Source organism: Embiotoca jacksoni, unplaced genomic scaffold, assembly GCF_022577435.1.
Source record: "Embiotoca jacksoni isolate LCO1_2020_lvr unplaced genomic scaffold, fEmbJac1.0.p SCAF_8, whole genome shotgun sequence".
NCBI classification, from domain to species: domain Eukaryota; kingdom Metazoa; phylum Chordata; class Actinopteri; family Embiotocidae; genus Embiotoca; species Embiotoca jacksoni.
The window spans coordinates 9,534,813-9,555,611 of NW_027185436.1; the positions used below are offsets into that span (position 1 = coordinate 9,534,813).

The 20,799-nt window shown below is 40.3% G+C and overlaps 1 protein-coding gene across 1 annotated transcript in view; it reads right to left on the reverse strand.

Moving 5' to 3' along the window:
- mapk4 (mitogen-activated protein kinase 4) overlaps positions 1-20,799 on the reverse strand; it is a 32,863-nt gene that overhangs the window by 10,645 nt on the left and 1,419 nt on the right. Inside the window, 11 exon segments of the mRNA XM_069138536.1 lie at positions 2,773-2,948; positions 3,704-4,075; positions 5,178-5,203; positions 6,704-6,765; positions 6,768-6,983; positions 16,053-16,127; positions 16,750-16,833; positions 17,049-17,201; positions 17,718-17,813; positions 17,935-18,009; positions 18,142-18,333. Coding sequence (XP_068994637.1) covers positions 2,773-2,948; positions 3,704-4,075; positions 5,178-5,203; positions 6,704-6,765; positions 6,768-6,983; positions 16,053-16,127; positions 16,750-16,833; positions 17,049-17,201; positions 17,718-17,813; positions 17,935-18,009; positions 18,142-18,333 — 1,527 coding nt within the window.

Genomic DNA, 20,799 nt, shown 5'->3' on the forward strand with positions numbered 1-20,799 from the left:
CTCTGTGTCATCATGATCTATGACTGTTTCTTCACACTTCACCCCATCTCACTGTTCTTTACCACCCTGCTTCCCTCACCTCCTTTCTCACCTCTTTCTTCCCTCCTTCTCTTCTTGCTCGGTTACTTTTAAATGCTCTGTTCTTATTCACTCGTCCTCTCCTTATTTGTCTGTCCTTCAGCCTGGTCATGAATAATTTCTGGCCGGATCCAGCGCTGCCTCAGCAGGTGACGTTCACACATACACACTCACAGAAGCACCGGTGTAGACTGTAAACAACATCACAAATAATGGCGGGGTTTTATGGCCTCTGTTTTCCTCACCTCTTCTCTCCACCCCTCTGTCATCTCTCTTCGCCTGAGTAAATGTTTGTCTGTGTAGTCAGAAGCACAGTTCTAGACAGCTCGCCAAACAACCTCATTTCAATGCGCTGCAGAGTCACGGTAGTCTGATAAAGCCATTGTCAGACCACACGGACCATGTGAGACATGAGGACTTAGTAAGAAAATGTAGGAGGGAGTTATTTAAAGCAATTACAGATAAATGAAAAGAGGTATCATCCTTCAATGGTGAGAACTTGAACTCTTAACCTGCCAATCTTGCTGTCAAGTATGACACATTATAAAATCTGATCATGGTCAACTGTGGTGCAAGGAACCCATCTGAAAGCACTATAAATGATGTATAAAAAAGTTCCAGAAGTCTTGTTTAACGGCACAAAATAACAGTTAATAGTATTTGTGAATTTCCATCATAGCTGAAGTCAATACTACTCACGTCCATTAACACTAACTGTTAGAAAAAGCAGGGCTTTTGCTTTGCATTATTAAATAAGAGAGAGGATACTATCACATTCAGTGCAGGCATCCGCTTTGGTGTCAAAACAGCATCACAAATACAGCAGCTTCATCTCGCACACACATTACATGCGAAAGACGAATTGATGTTATGCTGGGTAACAGATGAATCGTCTGTCTGTCTGTCTGTATGTGTATCTATCTATCTATCTATCTATCTATCTATCTATCTATCTATCTATCTATCTATCTATCTATCTATCTATCTATCTATCTATCTATCTATCTATCTATCTATCTATCTATCTGTCTGTCTGTCTGTCTGTCTTGATCATTTGTTTGCGCCTCCACCTCCTTTCCTTGTTTCTATTCTTTGTACTATTCCTTGTACTTTTATTGTACTCACAATCCTTTTTTCTGCCTGCCTCTGCCTTCGCCCTTCTCACCTCTCTTCCTCTCATCCTCCCATGGCTCAATATTTCCCACCCTTGCAACTCATCTGTTCTTTCCCTTCCTCCTCCTCTTCCCCTCCACCTCCTTCCTTCCCTCCAAACGAACCCCCTGTGTCTGCACCCAGCTGATCCCCAGTCCTGTGTTCGGAGCTGACAAAGATCGCCTTTCACAAGAGGCTCCTCTTCACATGCGCGGAACCGAAAAACACACAAACATACAAACACGCACACACATCCAGCCCTGCTAGAGTTACAGCATTGCTGTGGGATCTTTGCGCATAATAAAGCAGAACACGGGAGCAGTGAACTGTCACAATAATCTCTCAGAAGCTGTCATCTACAATGGACAGGCTAATCACAGTGTTTGATTAGTGCAAAACTTGATACCAGGTCTGGGAAGAAGGCTTTAATAGCACGGTTTGGGCTGGAGAGGAAGCCCATTGTGTAAGACACATTCGGTAACATCAGACATGGGGCAGTGTAATTAGAGAAGCCATTAATAATAATAATAAAAGAAAAAAAAACTTAGCTGTACTGCAGTTGAAACACTCAGAAAGAGGTGGTTAGACTCTTTTCAAAATGTGAGAGTTTGAAAATGGCTCTGTTTGACCAGCAAACTATCAGCAAACTATCAGCAAAATCAGCAAAATCTGACGAGTGACGCCTAAGACGCCACCTAAGCACACTGAAAAGATACCTAAAAGAAAGATTATTCTGCATTGTCAATTGTGTCTATGTGTGCACCCTACTGCTTTTCTATCAGAGGATTCTTCCGTAACAGTATACTACATACAGTGTATCCATTTCTACACAAGGCCAAGGATTTGTGCATTGCTGTCTAATAACCACATCGGGCTGGGGCTTGAGGAGCTGCTGTCTCCTCCTTGATAACAGCGATAATGTTTAATATTAGAATACTATCCTGAGATTCATCCATCAGCAGCATAGCAGCGCACTGTGCATCAGAGCAATGAGAAGAGTGAAAAATCTAAAATTTATACAAGATTTTTGTATGTCTTAAAATTACTATTTTTAAAGAAGACAAAATTAAACTATAAAGATCACAATCTTCAGTGGACAGACCAGTATGAACGTTTAGGATTTAAAATATGATCACAGGCATTTAATGGCCTTTGGTCAAACAAAACTTGGCTCTTTGACTACATTGACATGCCCTCAAAAAGATTAGTAAGAGGAATTAGGTTTGGAATGTTTGTACATGTGCAAAGGTCCATGCTGACATGCCAGGTTTAGCCTTCACTAAACAATTTTTCTTGCAGATGAGCACTAGAAAAAGACATCAACTCACCAGTAGTATATACAGTCCAAGTATCATATTCATAATTAGATTACTGTTGATAGTGAAGACTGAAAAGACTGCATGTAAACACACTGTAAGAGCGCTCTGAGGCTGCTGAGAGTTAATACTCTGTATATATGAATGTCCTTCCAGTGTTTGTGTTTGTGTGTGTTGTGTGTGTGTCTGTGTGTATGTGGGGGGTCCTTGTGTGTCTCACACTCACCTTATGAGAATAATGAGGGTCAACTATTCTGGCCAGCCCGAAGTCTCCGATCTTGAGCAGCAGTTGGTCCGTATTGATAAATATGTTGGCAGGCTTCAGGTCTCTGTGGAGCACGTTGGCTGAGTGGATGAACTTGAGTCCCCTCAGCAGCTGGTAGAACAGCAGAGTAGCATGACCTGTTCAAGGGCAAAAATCCCATATCAGCACACACTCTAATGCACTCACATATTTACAGCTACAATGTGCACGCATTACATACTAATACTTTGTAAATGAACTACTTTTTCTACATTTTACATCCCCAGGTTAAAATAATGTGTTATTCAAATAATCAAACCACTGACATATAAATGAACAAGCACATTTCACGTATAATTCTGACTTCCCTTTTGGACATGTGACTTGTTGATATAGAAAATCTTAAATCTGTTTCACTCTAATACTTTACAGCATACAGTATGCTCATGAAAAACAGTGAATGAATGAATTCAAATAGAGTAAAATTGTGAGTCAGTTTCAAACGTGTTATTTTAAAATATGACAGGATTTTTTTGGGTCACAGTGTTAACTAATATGGCAGAAAATGAATTCATACTAAATCTAATAAATCACAATGTAAACACAGCCAGCAGTGAAATTATAGTACCAATAGGAATCATCATATCAGCAGTGGGTAATACTGACTTTGAGGTTTGAAATATATTCTTGGAAACAACAGTGTACAAAAAAGTCTCTCTTCGTGGTCTATTTAGTAGCTTTTGTTCACATCACACTGATACAGTAACTGTAGAGTGTAGGACCTCGGGTGGAGATTGTTTGGTCAACTGGATTTTTAAAATTGTTCAAATTCACAGAAAAATATTTTGTATTTATTTATTTATTGGTTTATTTTAATTTATAGGGTGATTTTTCTATTTCTTTTCCCTCATACCTGTGGGCAGAGGTCCTTGCTCGAGCAGCCGAGCCAGATCAGTCTCCATGCACTCCTGAATGATGTACAGAGCGCTGAGCTGGGTCGGGTCTCTGGGCAGCGGTCGTCCATACGGTGCTAAGACGTCGTGGACCCGCACCACATTCTCATGGTGCAGTCGTCGGGTGATTTTCACCTCCCGCAGGGCGTGTTTCACGGTCACGGCGTCTCGCATCACCAGCTTTTTAATTGCTACACGCTGTCCAGTGCGTTGGTCCACAGCCGACAGCACCAGGCCAGTGACACCTGTGCCAAGAGGTCGAGGGTCAACGAAGTGACCACTGAGGTCAAAGCCGTGGAGGAAGAGAGGAGTGTCCTGTCTGGCCATCACAGCTCAATTGAGAGATGAACGATAGATAAATTGCAGGTGATGGATTTAATCTCTAGATTAATAGTGTGACATCTTGCTGGTGAGTACAGAGCTGATTTTTCTATAGGTAGCTGCTGCATGTAGATGTCTGTTTTGTAGTAGACAAGACCCAACTATTACTATTTGTCTTGCAGAAAGAGGTGGTATTTCTAAGGGCCCACAAAAATTGAAATGGGCTGATTACATGAAGCCTGTGCTGAATTTGGTGCGATACTCAGTATTGCAAGTTTGTTTGTGCATCATTGCACTTCTGCATTTAGTCCTGTGTGGGGCATCTCTTATGAAATCAAACTTTTTCTGAAACATCTTCTGCTCATGTTGCCCTGAACTGAGAACATACTTCATGTGACATTTTTGATGATCTTTGATGCAAGAAAATCATACAGGATCACAATATATGAAACCAAGTGAAAATAAATCTAATGTTTGGTTTAGTCAGTGATCTTGTGGCCTCATGTTTAAATATACTTGATGATGTCTTTCTCTGCTCTACTCATGTTTTTTTTTTTTTTATGCTGCAAGGATGCACTTCTAATCTCTCTCTGTATATTCTTCATGAGCAGATAGTCAGATTGTCAGTGAGTTTTATTAATACTTCCCAGGGCAGGGGTATCCATAGAAACAGCCCTCTGTGTGGCAGATTCTGCTCTTACAAGTGCCGACGCATCATGGGACAGCAGCAGGCGGACGGTTGGCTCTGCACTCCTCTCTCTTTCTGCATGCTCTGCTGTTTGTTACAAGTCATAAAGCCTTCGATGGTGAGGCAGAGTACAGGAGGTGAGATCGTGGGTTTTAAATTCAATGAGTCTCTGTTGGCTCCTCCTCTTCTTCCATGATACCAGAGAGTGTCTCAGTCAGTCACACAAGTTCATTCAGTGTGAGATGCCCAGCTGGATGGCCGTCAAATCCTGGAAGCACGGTGTCCTCTGTGTGTGCATGCGCATACATGTGCATGAGTTTAATCCCTCAGTAATCTGCTTCCTGTTGCCTTCTCATGAATGTAGGGATTTCAGCATGAGGCTGTGGCCACTGTGGGATGATAGTGCTATTAGCAGTGTTTCTCACATGTGCTGCTGCTGCTGCTGCTGCTGCTGGGGAGAAAAAGAGGAAAAAGGGTGAACAGAGAGCCGAGAGACGAGTAGGATAAAGATGAAAGTTACACAGCAACAGAGCCTGGGTGTTAACAGGGTCTGTGTTGCAGGGGAGTTGCTATTACATAACACTGAATGGCACTGTAATCGAATCTACACAAGCAACTTTATGTGCTTAGAGAGGATAATCATGCCAGTTCAATGATGCTTTAATATCTATATGAAGCTGTAAAGGCTTTCAGAGCAAAGAGACATTTTCAAAGCTTGGAACAGATTAACATGGAGACATCGAATTGAAAGTCTACTTCTTCTTCCTTTATTTGTTTACCATTGCACGTCCTGCCATACCTGAGATTTCACTTCTTATTTCTGCCCTTAGAAAGGTCACACAGTGGTAGAAAACAAAAGCTTTGATTTCCTCTCGCCCCTACAGCACCCTTGAGCTGTGTGAGCTCAAACGATCCATCAATCCATAATACAAGTCTCTTTGCAATCACAGGCCTGAGGGCACATTTGAGAATTAACTCTCCCACTCTCAGTTTCTTTCTCGAAACCGGGCACAGACCTGGGCACAGACCCACAACTACGGCTGCTCTTTAACAGCCTTACAAACACAAATAATACTTACAAACACTCATGTCAGGCGGACTGTCAGAGACTGCAAGAGTGTAAGGTGAGAACAGAGACTAAAAGAGAGGGAGATTGACAGTGGTGCTGGTTGGGAGGTGCAGCACTGGGGTAACTTTATAAATAATGCATAACCACTAGAGATGGCGGTTGGTGCTCTCTCTGAGCATTTATTCTGCATATTTCTTCAGGTTATGCAATGACAATATACATAATAAATAAGAATCATTTGCTGTTTCTGGATGCAGTGAATAAACTCTAAGTTCGTTATATTTAAGCCCAGAGTCAAAAGGTTTCAGAATATCACACTGGCTTTAAATAGCCTTTAATTTATGTTCAGAAAAGGGAAGAAAAAAAATTAAACTGTTCTCTGCACTTGGAGTGAGCCAGTAGCTTTGATGTTACCAAATTTGTAGGTGATAGCAGATATGAGCAAACAAGGGCACATCTGTTGTACTCGGGCTTTGTGCTGCTGCCTCTTTGTCCCCCAGGACCCTCTCTGGCTGTGTTTTCTTTCTTTTTTTGACTCGATTTACTTTCCAACAAGCGTTAAGGCAGTTTTTACTACAGATGGGAAACGCTGCATCCTCTCTGCACACTGGCTTAATGCAGCTGCCTTTGTGTATCTTCATACACTCTAGTTACGCCCCTCTGACAGAACAAAAACAGTCAAATTGAGTGAATGAAATAAAAACAATACAGCCCCGTTTCCAAGAAAAAGTGTACCAACCACAAACAGTCCTGTGCTCCGTTTCCCTCTCAGATCAGCGACACGATATCTTATCTTATCTAAGCATCTGTTCGGTGGCCAATAACAAGAGGAAGAAGAAAGAAATACAAGCAAACATGACAGCAGCAACCATCAATACTCACCAGGGCTTTACGCAGCCGCAGCCTGCCGTCCAGAAACAAAGATCCGGGGGAAAGATAGGAAAGATACGGGTCCTTTGGAAGCAAAGAAAGTGAAACACGATTGCAAATCTATCTTTCTTCTCTTCCCTTGTGAGTGAGATTTAGATGCTACAGGGGAGAACAGTCGGTACGGGTCGGTACCGGGGGCGATCCGCCGAGATGAGATAAGCCAGAGGCTGTTATAAAGTCGGTTATTGTGGGCGACTGTCCGCTCTCTGTCAGCGCTTCGAGAGGAGTGAAGAAGGAGCGGAAGGGATCACCCCGATTCACGCGCATCTATCAGACCTGAGTGGCCTCACACTGCACCACACATGATCTCTCTCCCTCTCTCCCTCCCTTATATCCTCTACTTCTCTGACTCTGGACTCCCTGGAGCTCCCTGAACTGAGTTAAAACTGGACCACGGTTTTGCAGGAGTGTCCAAACCCACTGAAGACTAAGGATCAAAGAACATGAATATAACCTGTCATTTTCAATGTATTTGAAGATGGGCTGAACTCGCCTCTATCTCATTCCAGCCTGATTATTATAGCTTCATGATTACCCTGGTCATCTATCATCCTGACAGGCGCAAGATATCTGTGTTCCCAAGAGAGGAAGCTGGAGAGAGGAGCCTCTGTTGAGTGTGAATGAATATCTTTACAGAGGATGCTATGACATGTCAAGGACTTCCAAAAGAAACAACAGTTTGTACCAGACTTCTGGGGAAAGTATAGCTCACATTGTAGGGAGATCATAACGGGAATGGATATGAAATAAAGAAGAGGTGAGATACTTGAAAACAGGAGCCTGGTTTCACAGAAAATTGCTGTTTATGAGGTAAAATATGCCTGTTTTATGATTAAAAAATTAAAAAAAAGATTTACATTGTCTGAGATAATTTCTTGTGTATTCATTATGAAATTAAACAATTTTATCAATCAGTTAAACCACGCTGTTCCATAAAACCCCATAAAGAAAACAGTCCAGAATATATTAAAAATAAAATGTACTCTTAAAATTGGATTTATCATTGGTTTGTATTATTCTATATACAGTGGGGGATATAATCATTTGATCCCTTGCCGATTTAGTAAGTTTGCCCACTGACAAAGAAATGAACAGTCTATAATTGTAATGGTAGGTTTATTTTAACAGTGAGAGACAGAATATCAAGGAAAAAAAATCCAGGAAATCACATCATATAAAAGTTATAAATTGATTTGCATTTGATTGTGTGAAATAAATATTTGATCCTCCACCAACCAGCAAGAATTTTGGCTCCCACAGACCGGGTTAGATTAGTCCTCTCGCTTTAAGAAAGTACTCCGAATCTCAACTCGTTACCTTTGTAAAAGACACCTGCCCACAGAATCAATCAATCAGATTCCAACCTCTCCACCATGGGTAAGACCAAAGACCTGTCTAAGGACATAAGGGACAAGATTGTAGACCTGCACAAGGCTAGCATGGGCTACAAGACCATCGGCAAGCAGCTCAGTGAGAAGGAGATAACTGTTGGTGCGATTTTTCGGAAATGGAAGAAACACAAAATGACCATCAATCGCCCTCAGTCTCGGACTCCACGCAAGATCTTGCCTAGTGGGGTATCGATGATCATGAGAAAGGTGAGGGATCAGCCCAGAACTACACGGGAGGAACTTGTTAATGATCTCAAGACAGCTGGGACCACAGTCACCAAGAAAACCATTGGTAACACACGACGCCGTAATGGATCAAAATCCTGCAGCGCCCGCGAGGTCCCCCTGCTCAAGAAGGCACATGGACAGGCCCGTCTAAAGTTTGCCAATGAACACCTGAATGATTCAGAGAAGGCTTGGGAGAAGGTGATGTGGTCAGATGAGACCAAAATCCAGCTCTTTGGCATCAACTCGACTCGCTGTGTTTGGAGGAAGAGAAATGCTGACTATAACCACAAGAAGACCGTCCCTACCGTTAAGCATGGAGTTGGAAACATTATGCTTCGGGGGTGTTTCTCTGCTAAGGGGACAGGAAGACTTCACCGCATCGAGGGGAGGATGGACGGGGCCATGTACCGTGAAATCTTGGGCGACAACCTCCTTCCCTCAGCCAGGACACTGAAAATGGGTCGTGGATGGGTCTTCCAGCACGACATTGACCCAAAACATACGGCCAAGGCAACAAAGGAGTGGCTCAAGAAGAAGCACATTAAGGTCATGGAGTGGCCGAGCCAGGCTCCGGACCTTAATCCCATAGAAAATCTGTTGAGGGAGCTGAAGCTTCGAGTTTCCAAGCGAAAGCCTCGAAACCTTAAGGATTTGGAGAGGATCTGCAAAGAGGAGGGGACCAAAATCCCTCCTGAGATGTGTTCAAACCTGGTGACCAACTACAATAAACGTCTGACCTCTGTGCTTCCAACAACGGTTTCTCCACCGAGTACTGAGTCATGTTTTGCTAGGGGATCATATACTTATTTCACACAATCAAATACAAATCAATTCATAACTTTAATATGATGTGATTTTCCGGATTTTATTTTGATATTCTGTCTCTCACTGTTAAAATAAACCTACCATTACAATTATAGACCGTTCATTTCTTCGTCACTGGGCAAACTTATAAAATCGGCAAGGGATCAAATAATTATTTCCTCCACTGTAAGTGTTTAAAGTAGTTTCTGATTTCTTACTTTTCCAGAGCCATCTATGCAAAGTGCAGAAAGCTGTGTGAACTTATTACACTGTGTGGGATTGAGGGCCTCATGAAGATGGAGAGAAGCACAGCAAAAGAGTAAAGTTTCTCCAGTGTTTGCAGTGTCATCGCCTGTGGTGAGTAGAGAGCGGCTAGCGTTCTTATGAGAGTCAACGCAGTGGGAGAGAGAAGAAGGAAGAGAGGCCAGGTCATGGTGAGTGTAATAATGATCATGCAGAGAAGGGGTTCATAATGTGAAGTGAGGCTGCCGTAGAACAGACCCACAGGTCACCTTATATAATGAACTGGGTGTGATGTTGTTATGATGTTCTGGCTCTGTCGATGAGAAGAACAGAGGACAGTTACAAGGATAGACATGGATTTGTATTCCTGCACCAGTATATGACATATATAAGTAAAAATGTACATTTGTTGCTCATTTGATACCTTTTCTTTGTATTTTATAGGATAATCTGATGAAGAAGTTGCTAAACACAAGTCAGCAAGTGATGGATCAGTGGTGTCTGTGTGATGATGGGGGGGGGGGGGGGGGGGGGGTTGTGATGCTGCTGGGAAAATGTAGAGACAAACAAAGGTTCAGCCCTTTCAAACAGCAGCTGTGGACGTCCTGTACCCCTGCGGTATCTAAAGTGAAGCTTGTGGGATTGAAAGAGTCTTTTAGAATTTACATTTTTCAGGTGTGTATCTCCTCTATGTCCTGCGTGTCGGTGAGATAACTTAGGCATACAAATGTAATGTAGTGAGAAAATTGTCAAAGGCTTTTGTTGCAGATGGAGCAAAGTTTTTTTTTTTCCAGATGCTTTTATTCAGTAGCAGGAGAACTGTCAGAAATAATGGCACAGGCCAGTTTTTAATGAAAGATGTTATCAATTTTTTTCCTTTCAATTATTATTAGGAAGTGTATTTTGATTGATCCAATGCTTCACAAAATTCTTATCTACTGATTCATAATGGAAAAAAAACAGATGACTTAATCAAATAAATTTAACAAGCAAAAAAAAACAAAAAAAAAACTTTGAATGCTGTTTTGATGTTGTGATTTGTCCCCATTCATGGCCATTCTTCAAAAAAACTAATATTTTAAAGGTTGATATTTGGTTTTGTATGCAAAATCTAAATCTAAATCTTAAATCATTTAGTAAAAGCTCTTTGATGTTGTCCTATTTTCCCATCGTGACCAGTGACAAGCAGTGGTGCAGTTCAAAAGTTTATCTGCCCACAAAGGCATGAAACAACACTTTCTGGTGTCCCCTGACAGACACAACTAGTGATGCAGCTTCTGAAAAACTGCAACATCACAATCTGCTTTTATTTATAACACATGCTGAGATGGCAGAAATAAAAAGTGTTGATATATTACTGAGGTGAAAGTCACATAAATAACTTCTTGTTAGTATTTTCTTATTGATGTTCTGTGGCTATTTCCAGATACAGTATTTAGCAAAACAATTTTTTTTTTTAGTATTTCAAAAGAAATTGTAGTTGGAGGTATATGAAAAGTTATTGGTCACTGGAGGTGGGCCAAAAAATAGATAAATCCCCCAAAAGCTGTTAAATGACAACACATTAAAGAAACAGGAGAAAGAGATAAAGTGAAAAAACAAGTAAAGGGGCAAAGAAATGAGATGGCATTAATACCCCTTGTAGCAACGTATACTGTGAAGATTAAAATTATAGATAATACTGTGATATTGCTGTGGCTCATGTGGCCCATTTCAGTCTTTGTTCTCACTGTCTGTGCTGTATTTCTGTTCCTTATTTCTGGCTGCCCTCTTCTTATTAACACTGATAGCATCTGACAAATGGAGACATCACAGTGTCGGTCGTGGGTGGCTATTTACAGAAGCACACACGCATACACACACAGGCATGTTGTCAGTATAACTTGCTCCTGGTCCTGACAAATTATTTAGGCATCATTCCTGAAAAGAAAGTTGAAAGAGAGAAATCCAAATAAACCCTGACATTGCACAGTTTCCCTATTTGTTTGTATTGTTCTTTTTTTTTAATAATAAAAAAGGACTCTAAAACCCCTTTTGTTCTTGTCCTACCCTATAAGAAAGCACACAAGCCCTACAATCTGCCGTGTGATTCATCTCACCTTCACTGTTTGTGCTGAGCAGGTTTTTTTGTTTGATGTTAAAGCTGACAGATATGTAACAAAACCAGTAGTTATGAAATGAATCCAGAAAAGTCATTTAGTAATAGAATAGCTACTTGTGTCATGAAGAAATTTTCTGGAGAAGAGTCCTCGGACTTCTACAAAGACACACTAAAACTGCCTTCCGGTCCTTTTGTCTATCTACCTTCAACACAGAGTGAGCCACAGCACTGCATGTGTGTGCTCCTCAGATTACCTCCTTTCAAAGGATCCCTGTGTAAGTAAGGAAAGGAAATAAATAAATTAGAGGTCAGGCTGAAATTTCCTTGTGATGGTATCTGGCTGAGTCGGCTCGCTCTGTGCGTGTTTGTGATGAATGTTTTTTCCATCAGGTTAATGGCCCAAAATGGAGAGAGAAAGAGAAAGGAGCCACATCTGTAGGTGTGCAAAGATGAAAGAAAATACTTCCGTGCCAAATTCTACGCACAGCAACTCTTCCCCTGGTGAATTAAAAACTTTCTTTGTTTTTGTCTTTAAGGTGATGGAAAGAGGCTGAACATGATGCCTGTTATAGAACAAGAAATACAACCTTATTAAAAGTTCATGCTATTCAAGTTTAAAGGAGCGTACCATTGTTTTTATACTCTGATGAAGTCAACTGACTTCACCTAAAGTTTCACTGGACCTAAAACGACTTATTTTTTCAATCAAAACGGTTGCATTATAAACTTTAGGTGTTGATTTTGAAAGAAGAGGCTACTGAGGCAAGGAGAAGCTAATTAAGACTAATATCCAGGTGCATTATGGTACATGTTGGAACCAGTGTTTTTGGAGCTTCACAAGAGAGTTCAACGAGAAGAGATTTCACCACATAAATATGAGATGAAAACATTGTTAAAACAATGTTTTAACCAAGTTTTGACAAATGAATGCAGACATTTTGGCGCAGACTGCAGCGATAACATGGTTGCAGGCAGTGCAGATCCTAGCAGAGCACTCTGCAGGAGGGCATCTGAGCCACACACACAAGTTACAATGTTTACAGTGGGATGCCTAAGATGGATCTTTTATTGTAAAAGCCTTAAAAGAATACTTCACTTCACAGTCTGGTCTATGGCAGCAAATGTTTAGGCTTTTATCTTTTTTTTTTTTAAATCTTTTTAACGAAAATAAAACATCTTCTTGGTTTGGGTTTTAATTTACTATATTACTTTTCAAGGACAGCTGCTGTGCTCAGACTGATTTGTAGTATTCCCAGTATGCAGCATGAGTGAGTGAGAAAGAGCACTATCATATCTGCTGCACCACTTGATATCCAGGGTGAACACTTGGGATACTACAGGGCCAGAGAAGTTAAAAAAAAAAAAAACAAAAAAAAAAACCAAGAAGACAGAACAGAAAACAGACGTGTGGTCTAGGGAGGAGATAGAGATGCAAATACACCTCAAACATAAAAAAAAAAACAAAAAAAAAAACAGAAACAAATAAAGAAAGATATGTGACGAGAGAAAAGGTGAAGCCAAAGAACTGACATGAACACACAGGAATAAACTGACATGAAAGCGAACGAGAGACGGGAAAAAACAAGACAGTTTAAGGAACAAGGGAGGGAAGCGGGTCTCAGAGTTGACAAAGTTATGTGGCTGTGCCTGTGCCAACAGTTGTGTCTAAAAAAAACAACGACCTGTCTAAATGTCAACACAGCCTGGGGCAGCGGGGGATGTGCCCCGAATAAGATATGCAGTCGAGAGATATGAGAGGGACACGGACTGAGACGGGTCGGCACGGTCATTTACATCATAAATACAGTCGCACACACACACACACACACACAGAGATCTCAATCACGCAAAGAGCCACTAATTGAAACTCCAACACAAAGAACGCACGTACTTACGTACAAAATGTACTTATATCTAATTGTACTTATATATGTATATAATACCTATTAACCGACAAAGTATGAACTCGTATATCTTCTGCTGTAGCAAGTGCATTGTGAGTGTTTTTCTGGGCCCCTTTCAGCACCACAACTTGTTTTCGTCTTTAAACTTAGAGCAGGTTCTTTGGCTCCACATACAGGATTTTCTTGGTTACTGCAACTAAACATACAACAACAAACATGTTGCGCGATCTAATGTTTCATCTGCAGGTGTAAAAAGCAATCTAAATTTGTTTACGTAGGTATTAGGACGGGCAATCGGGGCGACAAATTAGGTTGACGCACCACATTAATTAAAAAAAATATTATTTAACTTTGGATTTTTAAAAAATGGCTACAATCAGTTGTATTTATGCCTCATCAGTGGGTGACATATCTGTTTTCTCTGTGCTCAGTGATGATTGATGACAGCGACTCCCCCTGGACATGAGTTTATATTCTTATGTATCTTTTTCAACAGTGACAGGGCTTATGTAAGATGAATACTTCTATTTTCTGTATGTGCTACACCAGGGGCCTCTTTATCAGCAGTCAGGAGGTGACAGATAACCACCGTGGGTCATGTTTAATGGGATGTATGAATGTACACTCTGCCACAGTGGTCTGCTTTCTTGAAAAGAAGATAGGAAGGCGTTTTGGCACCAAAATGAACAGATGATTCAACATAACGTTTTACTCCCCTATGCCCTCATTTCATTACAATGACACGATATTATGTGTGTGACTGTCAGTGTGTCCTAGCTATAAAGACTTAATAATTAAGGATGTTATAATAATTTATATATTTATAATAACTTATGTATGCTCAACAAAAATATAAACGCAACACTTTTGTGTTCACTTCCATTTTTCATGTGTTGAAGTAAAAGATATAAGACTTCTTCTATGCACACAAAAGGGTTATCTCTCCCTTAAAGTATGAATCCATCCACCAAGATGCTGATTAAACAGCATGATTGTTGCACAGGTGTGCCTTGGACTGGTCACAATTAAAGGCCACTCTAATTGTGCAGTTACATATGGCATTTGCCAACTTGACTCGGTTACGACGACACACGTCGGTCACGTAAGGTTAAAACCTCGATGAGAATGAGGAGCACTCGGGTGACTCCCTAAGACGGTTCATGACAGTTTGTGAGAAGTTCTTCAGTTGTGCAAAACGGTTGTTTCACCAGCTGTCTAGGTGGCTCGTCTCAGGATGATCTTGCAGATGATGCCTGCCAAACTCTCAGAAACGACGTTGGAAAAGGCTCATGGTAGTGAAATGAACATTCAATTTCTCAGGCAACAGCTCATTCCTACATTCAGCATACCAACTGCACGCTCTTTCAAAACTTGTGACATCTGTGGCATTGTGTCGCTTGATTAAACTACACATTTTAGAGGGGCATTTTATTATGAACAGTCCAAGGCACACGCTGTCTAATCAGCATCTTGTGTGTCACACCGGTCAGGTGGATGAAATATTTTGGCGAAGGTGAAGTGCTCACTAACATAAATTTAACATATTTGTGAAGAAAATTGAAAATAAATGAGCCTATTCACGCATAAAAGAAGCCTTGCATCTTTTAATTAAACTCGAGAAATTCGAGCAAAAATAAAAGCGTTGCGTTCATATTTTTGTTGAATGTATATTGCACAATAAATATTTTTAATATTGTAAATTACAAGAGGTTGTTAGAAAGTATAGAAGAGTAGGCCATTCAAGCAAGGGATATATAATTGCACCGAACTCCAAATTATTGTGAAACATTCACCTTTTTAATTTAGAAATATAATAAACACAACCAGCGTCAAACTAGAAGTAAAGCTACAATTCCATTCAATACAGTTGATACACCCCAAAATGACATATGTCCATATTCATCCGTTCAGCTGGCCATAAATATTGCAACGCTAAGTAAGGCATTAAACTGCTGTTATTTTGTTCACAATCAGAAAAAAAGCTTAAAATATAGTTTGAAGTCATTCATTAAAGTACATTCCAAAGTATAATGTCCTGTAAAATAATATCTACATGATCTCAACTGATTAAGAAGGCTCAGCAAGATTTACGAGTAGAAGCCTTAATGTCCAAAATAGATTTTTCTTCTCTGTGATCTTTTCTGTCCTTTGATGTCATGGCTGCTGCTGCACTACAGACTATGTTAGAAATGAAAATGATGCGTCAGAAGAATAAGGCTTCCAGGAAACAAAATCCAAAGCTGTGCAACGGGAATCAACATTTGTGACTGTTTAATTACTTTTAAAATGAATTGTTATCCCAATGACTGGCCATAGTTGGGCTGAGTCACGACAGAAAAGTTTGGGCTGCTTTACCATATGGAAACTGTATGATTAAAAAAATACCCAATGACACAAATCTAGACAATTTAGAAAATTGAAAGCTGTATCCACATTTAATAAAATGATTATATTCTGAGAAGGAATGGTCTGGTAAGACCCCCCTTTAGACTGAGACACGGTTTTCCAAGTTTTGATTTCAAAATAACTCTGCAATGAATGTGTACAACATAGAGTAAGCAGTCAGAAAACCTACAGTAGAGCAAAATGAGGAGGTGCTACAGTGGGTGGCTGCAGGAAGTGGTTCAGGCATAGAGAGGCTGGTAGCCACTCCTCCGGTTGCCAGTTCTACAGGTTATCACACACACGCTCGTCATCCCAAAGAACTGCAACAGGAAAAATAAAAGCCATCAGAAACGAGCTTAAAATATATTTTATGAAGCAGCAAATGATTTGTGAACACATTGGCTTTTAGGGGAAAGTAAAGGTTACAAGTACGCTAAATGCTACGAAGGCTAGAATCAAGTACTGTACTCTAATCTCTGTAGAAGTATAAGAATTACAAAGTAGTCTACAGGACGATCATGAGGACATTTCAATGAGATTGCTTTGTTGTTGTTTTTTTTACCTCGTAAGGCTATCTGAGTTCAGCTTTCTTAGATTAAATCTTTCTGACAGGCATAGCTGAAGTGTATAAATGCTGAAATGGCTGACCCTGACCCTTTTCTGTTTCAAATCCTTTCAACAGAGCTGTCATTGTACATTGACTTGAGTAGACGTCAAGACAAGTACTTTTCTATCTGCGTGATTCCAGGCATTAGTTTTCCACTTTTGACAAGCTGCAATAAGTGCTAGGTTTGAGAATTCACTGTAATATGTAGGCTATTTCTACAAGGAGACATGTCATCTGTTGCACTGACTAGTGGGTATCTCACTGCATTACGTTAACAGAGAGCAGGAGGTAGAGCAATGCTCATTCAATTGCTAAACTGTGGGTGATGATCTTACCTTGATCAAGGCAAAGCCAAGAGTTACCAGCATGGCATAACTCAACACGTCCTGTAGGAAGTGTTGCAGGATGCCCTCACAACCCTGAAATACATACACAAGTACAGTGAAATTTTTGCGGACTTTATTCTCGCAGTCATCAAAGCATTTCAAGAACAGGAAAAGTCAGTCAACTTAAGAGAATGCCTGTTTCAAAGTCTTCTTCAAGCAACCATGACACAGTACACACATGTAACCACGTGCACACTGACACTGTTTTTATGTCAACAGGGGCCTCGGTGTTCCTCTGTGGGATTTACCTTCAAGTTAAGCGGGTCAAGTTGACTCAGATTGCCGGTGCACGATGAGCTGCTGTTTTTACAGCACGTTGCAGGCACCGAGTTGTTGTTGCTGCTGCTGAACCAGGAAGTGTTGAACCAGCTGGTGTAGTTGTGCACACCACAGCACTGCAACTGCACAGAGAAAGTGGACAGGTGATAAGAAAGGAGGCTGATTAACAAATTATGTCAAGAAGAGCAGCAAAGTTAGACACTACATGAGAGAGAGTTATGGGAAACATACACCTACTAACACCATCATCAGTCTGCATATCAGTTACAGTACGGAGCTTATTTTGGCACATGTGAAGTCCTCTTTAGTGTTTGACCTGCACACTATCTTTCTACTTCATCTTTGTATTCCTCCACTACATTTCCCAGAATTACTTTTGACTGAGGAGTAATTTTAGAGCATTTTGGGCATGTAGGTGGAGAACATGGTGGTCGTTTATGGATCTCACTGTAGCTGCTGCCGTTTGAAGATTTTATTTTCTTAAAGAAGCCAGACTATAGAGCAAATTCAAAGAACAATAAGAGGAAATAAAACCAAGCAGGTGGGAGAGAACGCAAGCAAAGCAGAAGAGGTCGAACAGACCGAAAGTACAAATGAGAAAACAAATCTATTTATACACTGGAGAATACAACACCAACCTTAATTTGCAGTAAGTCCACAGCTTTAGTCTCAGCAGCTTCTAAACCATACTTTTTGAAGACGTTGTCCATAGAGCCATTTACGAGTCCATTTATCTGGAAAGACACAAGAAAAAAAATTATACTCAGGTACTTTAACAGTGAGCTCTAACAGAGTACCCAAATTTGTCATAGCATATTTAAAACTGATGATAATACGTTCAAATCTGTGACTCACCTTGCCCTGATAGATGAAGCTAAATCCCAAGGCAGCCAATTCAGCTACAAAGATTGCCAAGATGAAAAGAAAGAACTGGAGAAAGAAAATAATAGAATTTCATTTCAGAGAATAAAAGAGAAAATGAATACAGTGAATGGGTAAACAAAAGGTAATGGAAAACAAACACACACACACACACACACACACACACACACACACACTTACGAAGCTGAGGCCAAATTTGGACTCGCGGAGTGTGGCGCAGCATCCCACCAGACCGAAAAAGAACATCACCACGCTGACACAGATGATCGTAGCTGCTGGGATCAGCGCGTTCCAGTCCTGAATGAAGCTGCTAAAGCTGTCATAGCTCCTGATCACGTAGGAACCAACGTAGGCCAACGTTGCTCCTGCAGCCTGCGGGGAGGAGAAAAATAATGACGTTACATGTCATCAAAGTGTTTATTTACAGTAAACAATTTAGCAACACGGTTTTAGTGAGACTAACTATCGAACATGTGCGCACAGATCAAAATCTTTTTATTATTACATTTCTAAATCGGCAAAGAGTTGAGGGTAAATGTAAAGCAAAAGTATCATCACGAGACACACGTTCGCTCATCTTCCTGACCTGGATAAAAGTTAAAAAGTAAAGATCCCACTGAAATGAACGCGGGTTTAAATGTACACATCTCATCTGCTGACATCACTTGTGCTACGTTGAGGCAAATTCAATTTCTGTTCATTCCAAATTTATTAAGGCCTTTTTACGCCCGTGCCAAAAAGATCAACTGACGTGAAGCAGTGAATCTTTAGTTTTTAAAAATGTCATCGTGCATGGACTCTGCATTTCACACCGCAATTTACTGCAGAAGCAAACACGATACAACTGAAGGGCTTCGTCACACGATCTGTGTTTTTCCTCTCTGCGCTGTAGCTGAAAGCATCTGGATCAAATTCGGTAGCTGAAGTGGCCAACAACCGAAGTCAGAAATGTTTTTTTTAAAACTTTGCATTAATAAATATTTCAGTTGGCCATTTGGTTTTTGGTCTGTCAACATGAAAACTATACTGTTTTATAAGTCTTCTTTTTCTAAAGGTACAAACAATAGGAGAAACACTAACTTTAGCCATGACTACCAATAATTATAAAGTGAGAACAAAGCTGGCTGTTAAAAACACAAATAGACAAAGCTCAAAAGAGATTTGTTCTCCGTTTGTTATCTGACCTCATGTGATTAACCCAGGCTGTGAAGGTCACCGACTGTCTGTCCTGGTGGAGTCGGACGTAGATTCTGCATCAAGTCACACCGACGTCACGACTTTTCTACGAGTCATACTTCGTGAGTGAGATCACCAATCACAAGACTGCGCGTATACTGGGTCAATTTTGTGCATACACACTCCAGAATAAAATGACTTGGACAATTCAAGAAATTATTTCTCATTTCATTGAAAATGTCACAAGTCCGGAATGTAATAACTAAAGCTCAACAACAGTAACAAATGTTAAGATTACAATAACTCTGAAGTATTATCGTATAAGCAGCACTCCTGACTTCCCTGAGCCCTTTGAAACGCACTCTATCACATTTGATTTGAACCAGTCTTTGATAAAAAAAAAAAAAAGAAGCCTGATAATGTGGGGGAAAGAGCTAAAAGGAAAATTAACTGATGATCTATAAAACTTATGAAACTACTGTGATTGAGATACAGTAAAACAAGCAGTTTATGTAAATCTCGCCCTGTTTTAAATGCTGATGTCACAGTGGGAATACGAGAATATGATAATGTGTGATCAGATGAATTTTCCTTTTCATAAGAGAGTATGCAACTATCCTTTACTACTGGGCAGAAATCCTCCTTCGTCTGTGTCTGCGAATTAGTGTAATTTTTGAGTATTATTTTCCATTTAATTACAGAAGTTATATTGTGTGCCTGGTGTTTTTTTTTTATATGGGAGTATGTGTGTTTTGTGTGGCCTAACAATCATTCATCCTGCAGTTCAGCCACATGACTCGATTCTCTTAATCACTCCGCAGTCACGGGATCCCTGTGGGGCAGCTACTCTACACCCCCCTCCACCACTCACCCCTAATCTTTCCAGAAACTCTGATCTTGTGTCTAAGAAGCAGCACAAAGAGGCTTACATAACGTATAGCGTCTGCACACGGTGCCACCTCTCTGGAATGTGAGAAACCCCTGAGGAAATGTTTCTTGATCTGTGGGGATGATTTTAGTGGGTCCCCTGCAGGACTATTACTGTACATTGGACCAGGTTTCAGAGACAGAAAGGATGCAAGTTGTGCAACAACAACAAAAAAAGTAACGAAAGAGGCCATGACGTATTTGCTCATGTGCTTCCAGAGCGCATTAACCTCTTAACTCTTGATTTTCATCCTTAAATCGCTCAATTTGTTACAAACACACACACACACACACACACACGATAAGATACATATACCCTGACTCAATTTCATAATTACACATCAAAATGAAAGCAAATGGAAATATTGTAATTGTTAAGATTTTCCTAGAATTCACCGAGATGTGACTGGAACTTTGGGATCTTCAAAAAAAACAAAACGTTAAATAAACTTTTTAGGGTTTGTACTTACAATGTTTCGCTCAATATAATGCCAGAGAGGCTTTGTGGGTGAGACTGTTTGAAAGGTCAGTTTAATATTCTGGATGAATCAGGACACGTGACTGCAGCCAAGTTAATCTGGGCAGTTTCTTTTAGAATATAACCAACACTATTCTTTGAAATCTTTGAGAAGCTTAACATGTCAAAAAAATTCAATAATGATGACAACCAGAGAGAGATAAAAAAAAATAAAAAAAATAAAAAAAATCTACAACAACAGCAAAACAACTCCCCAA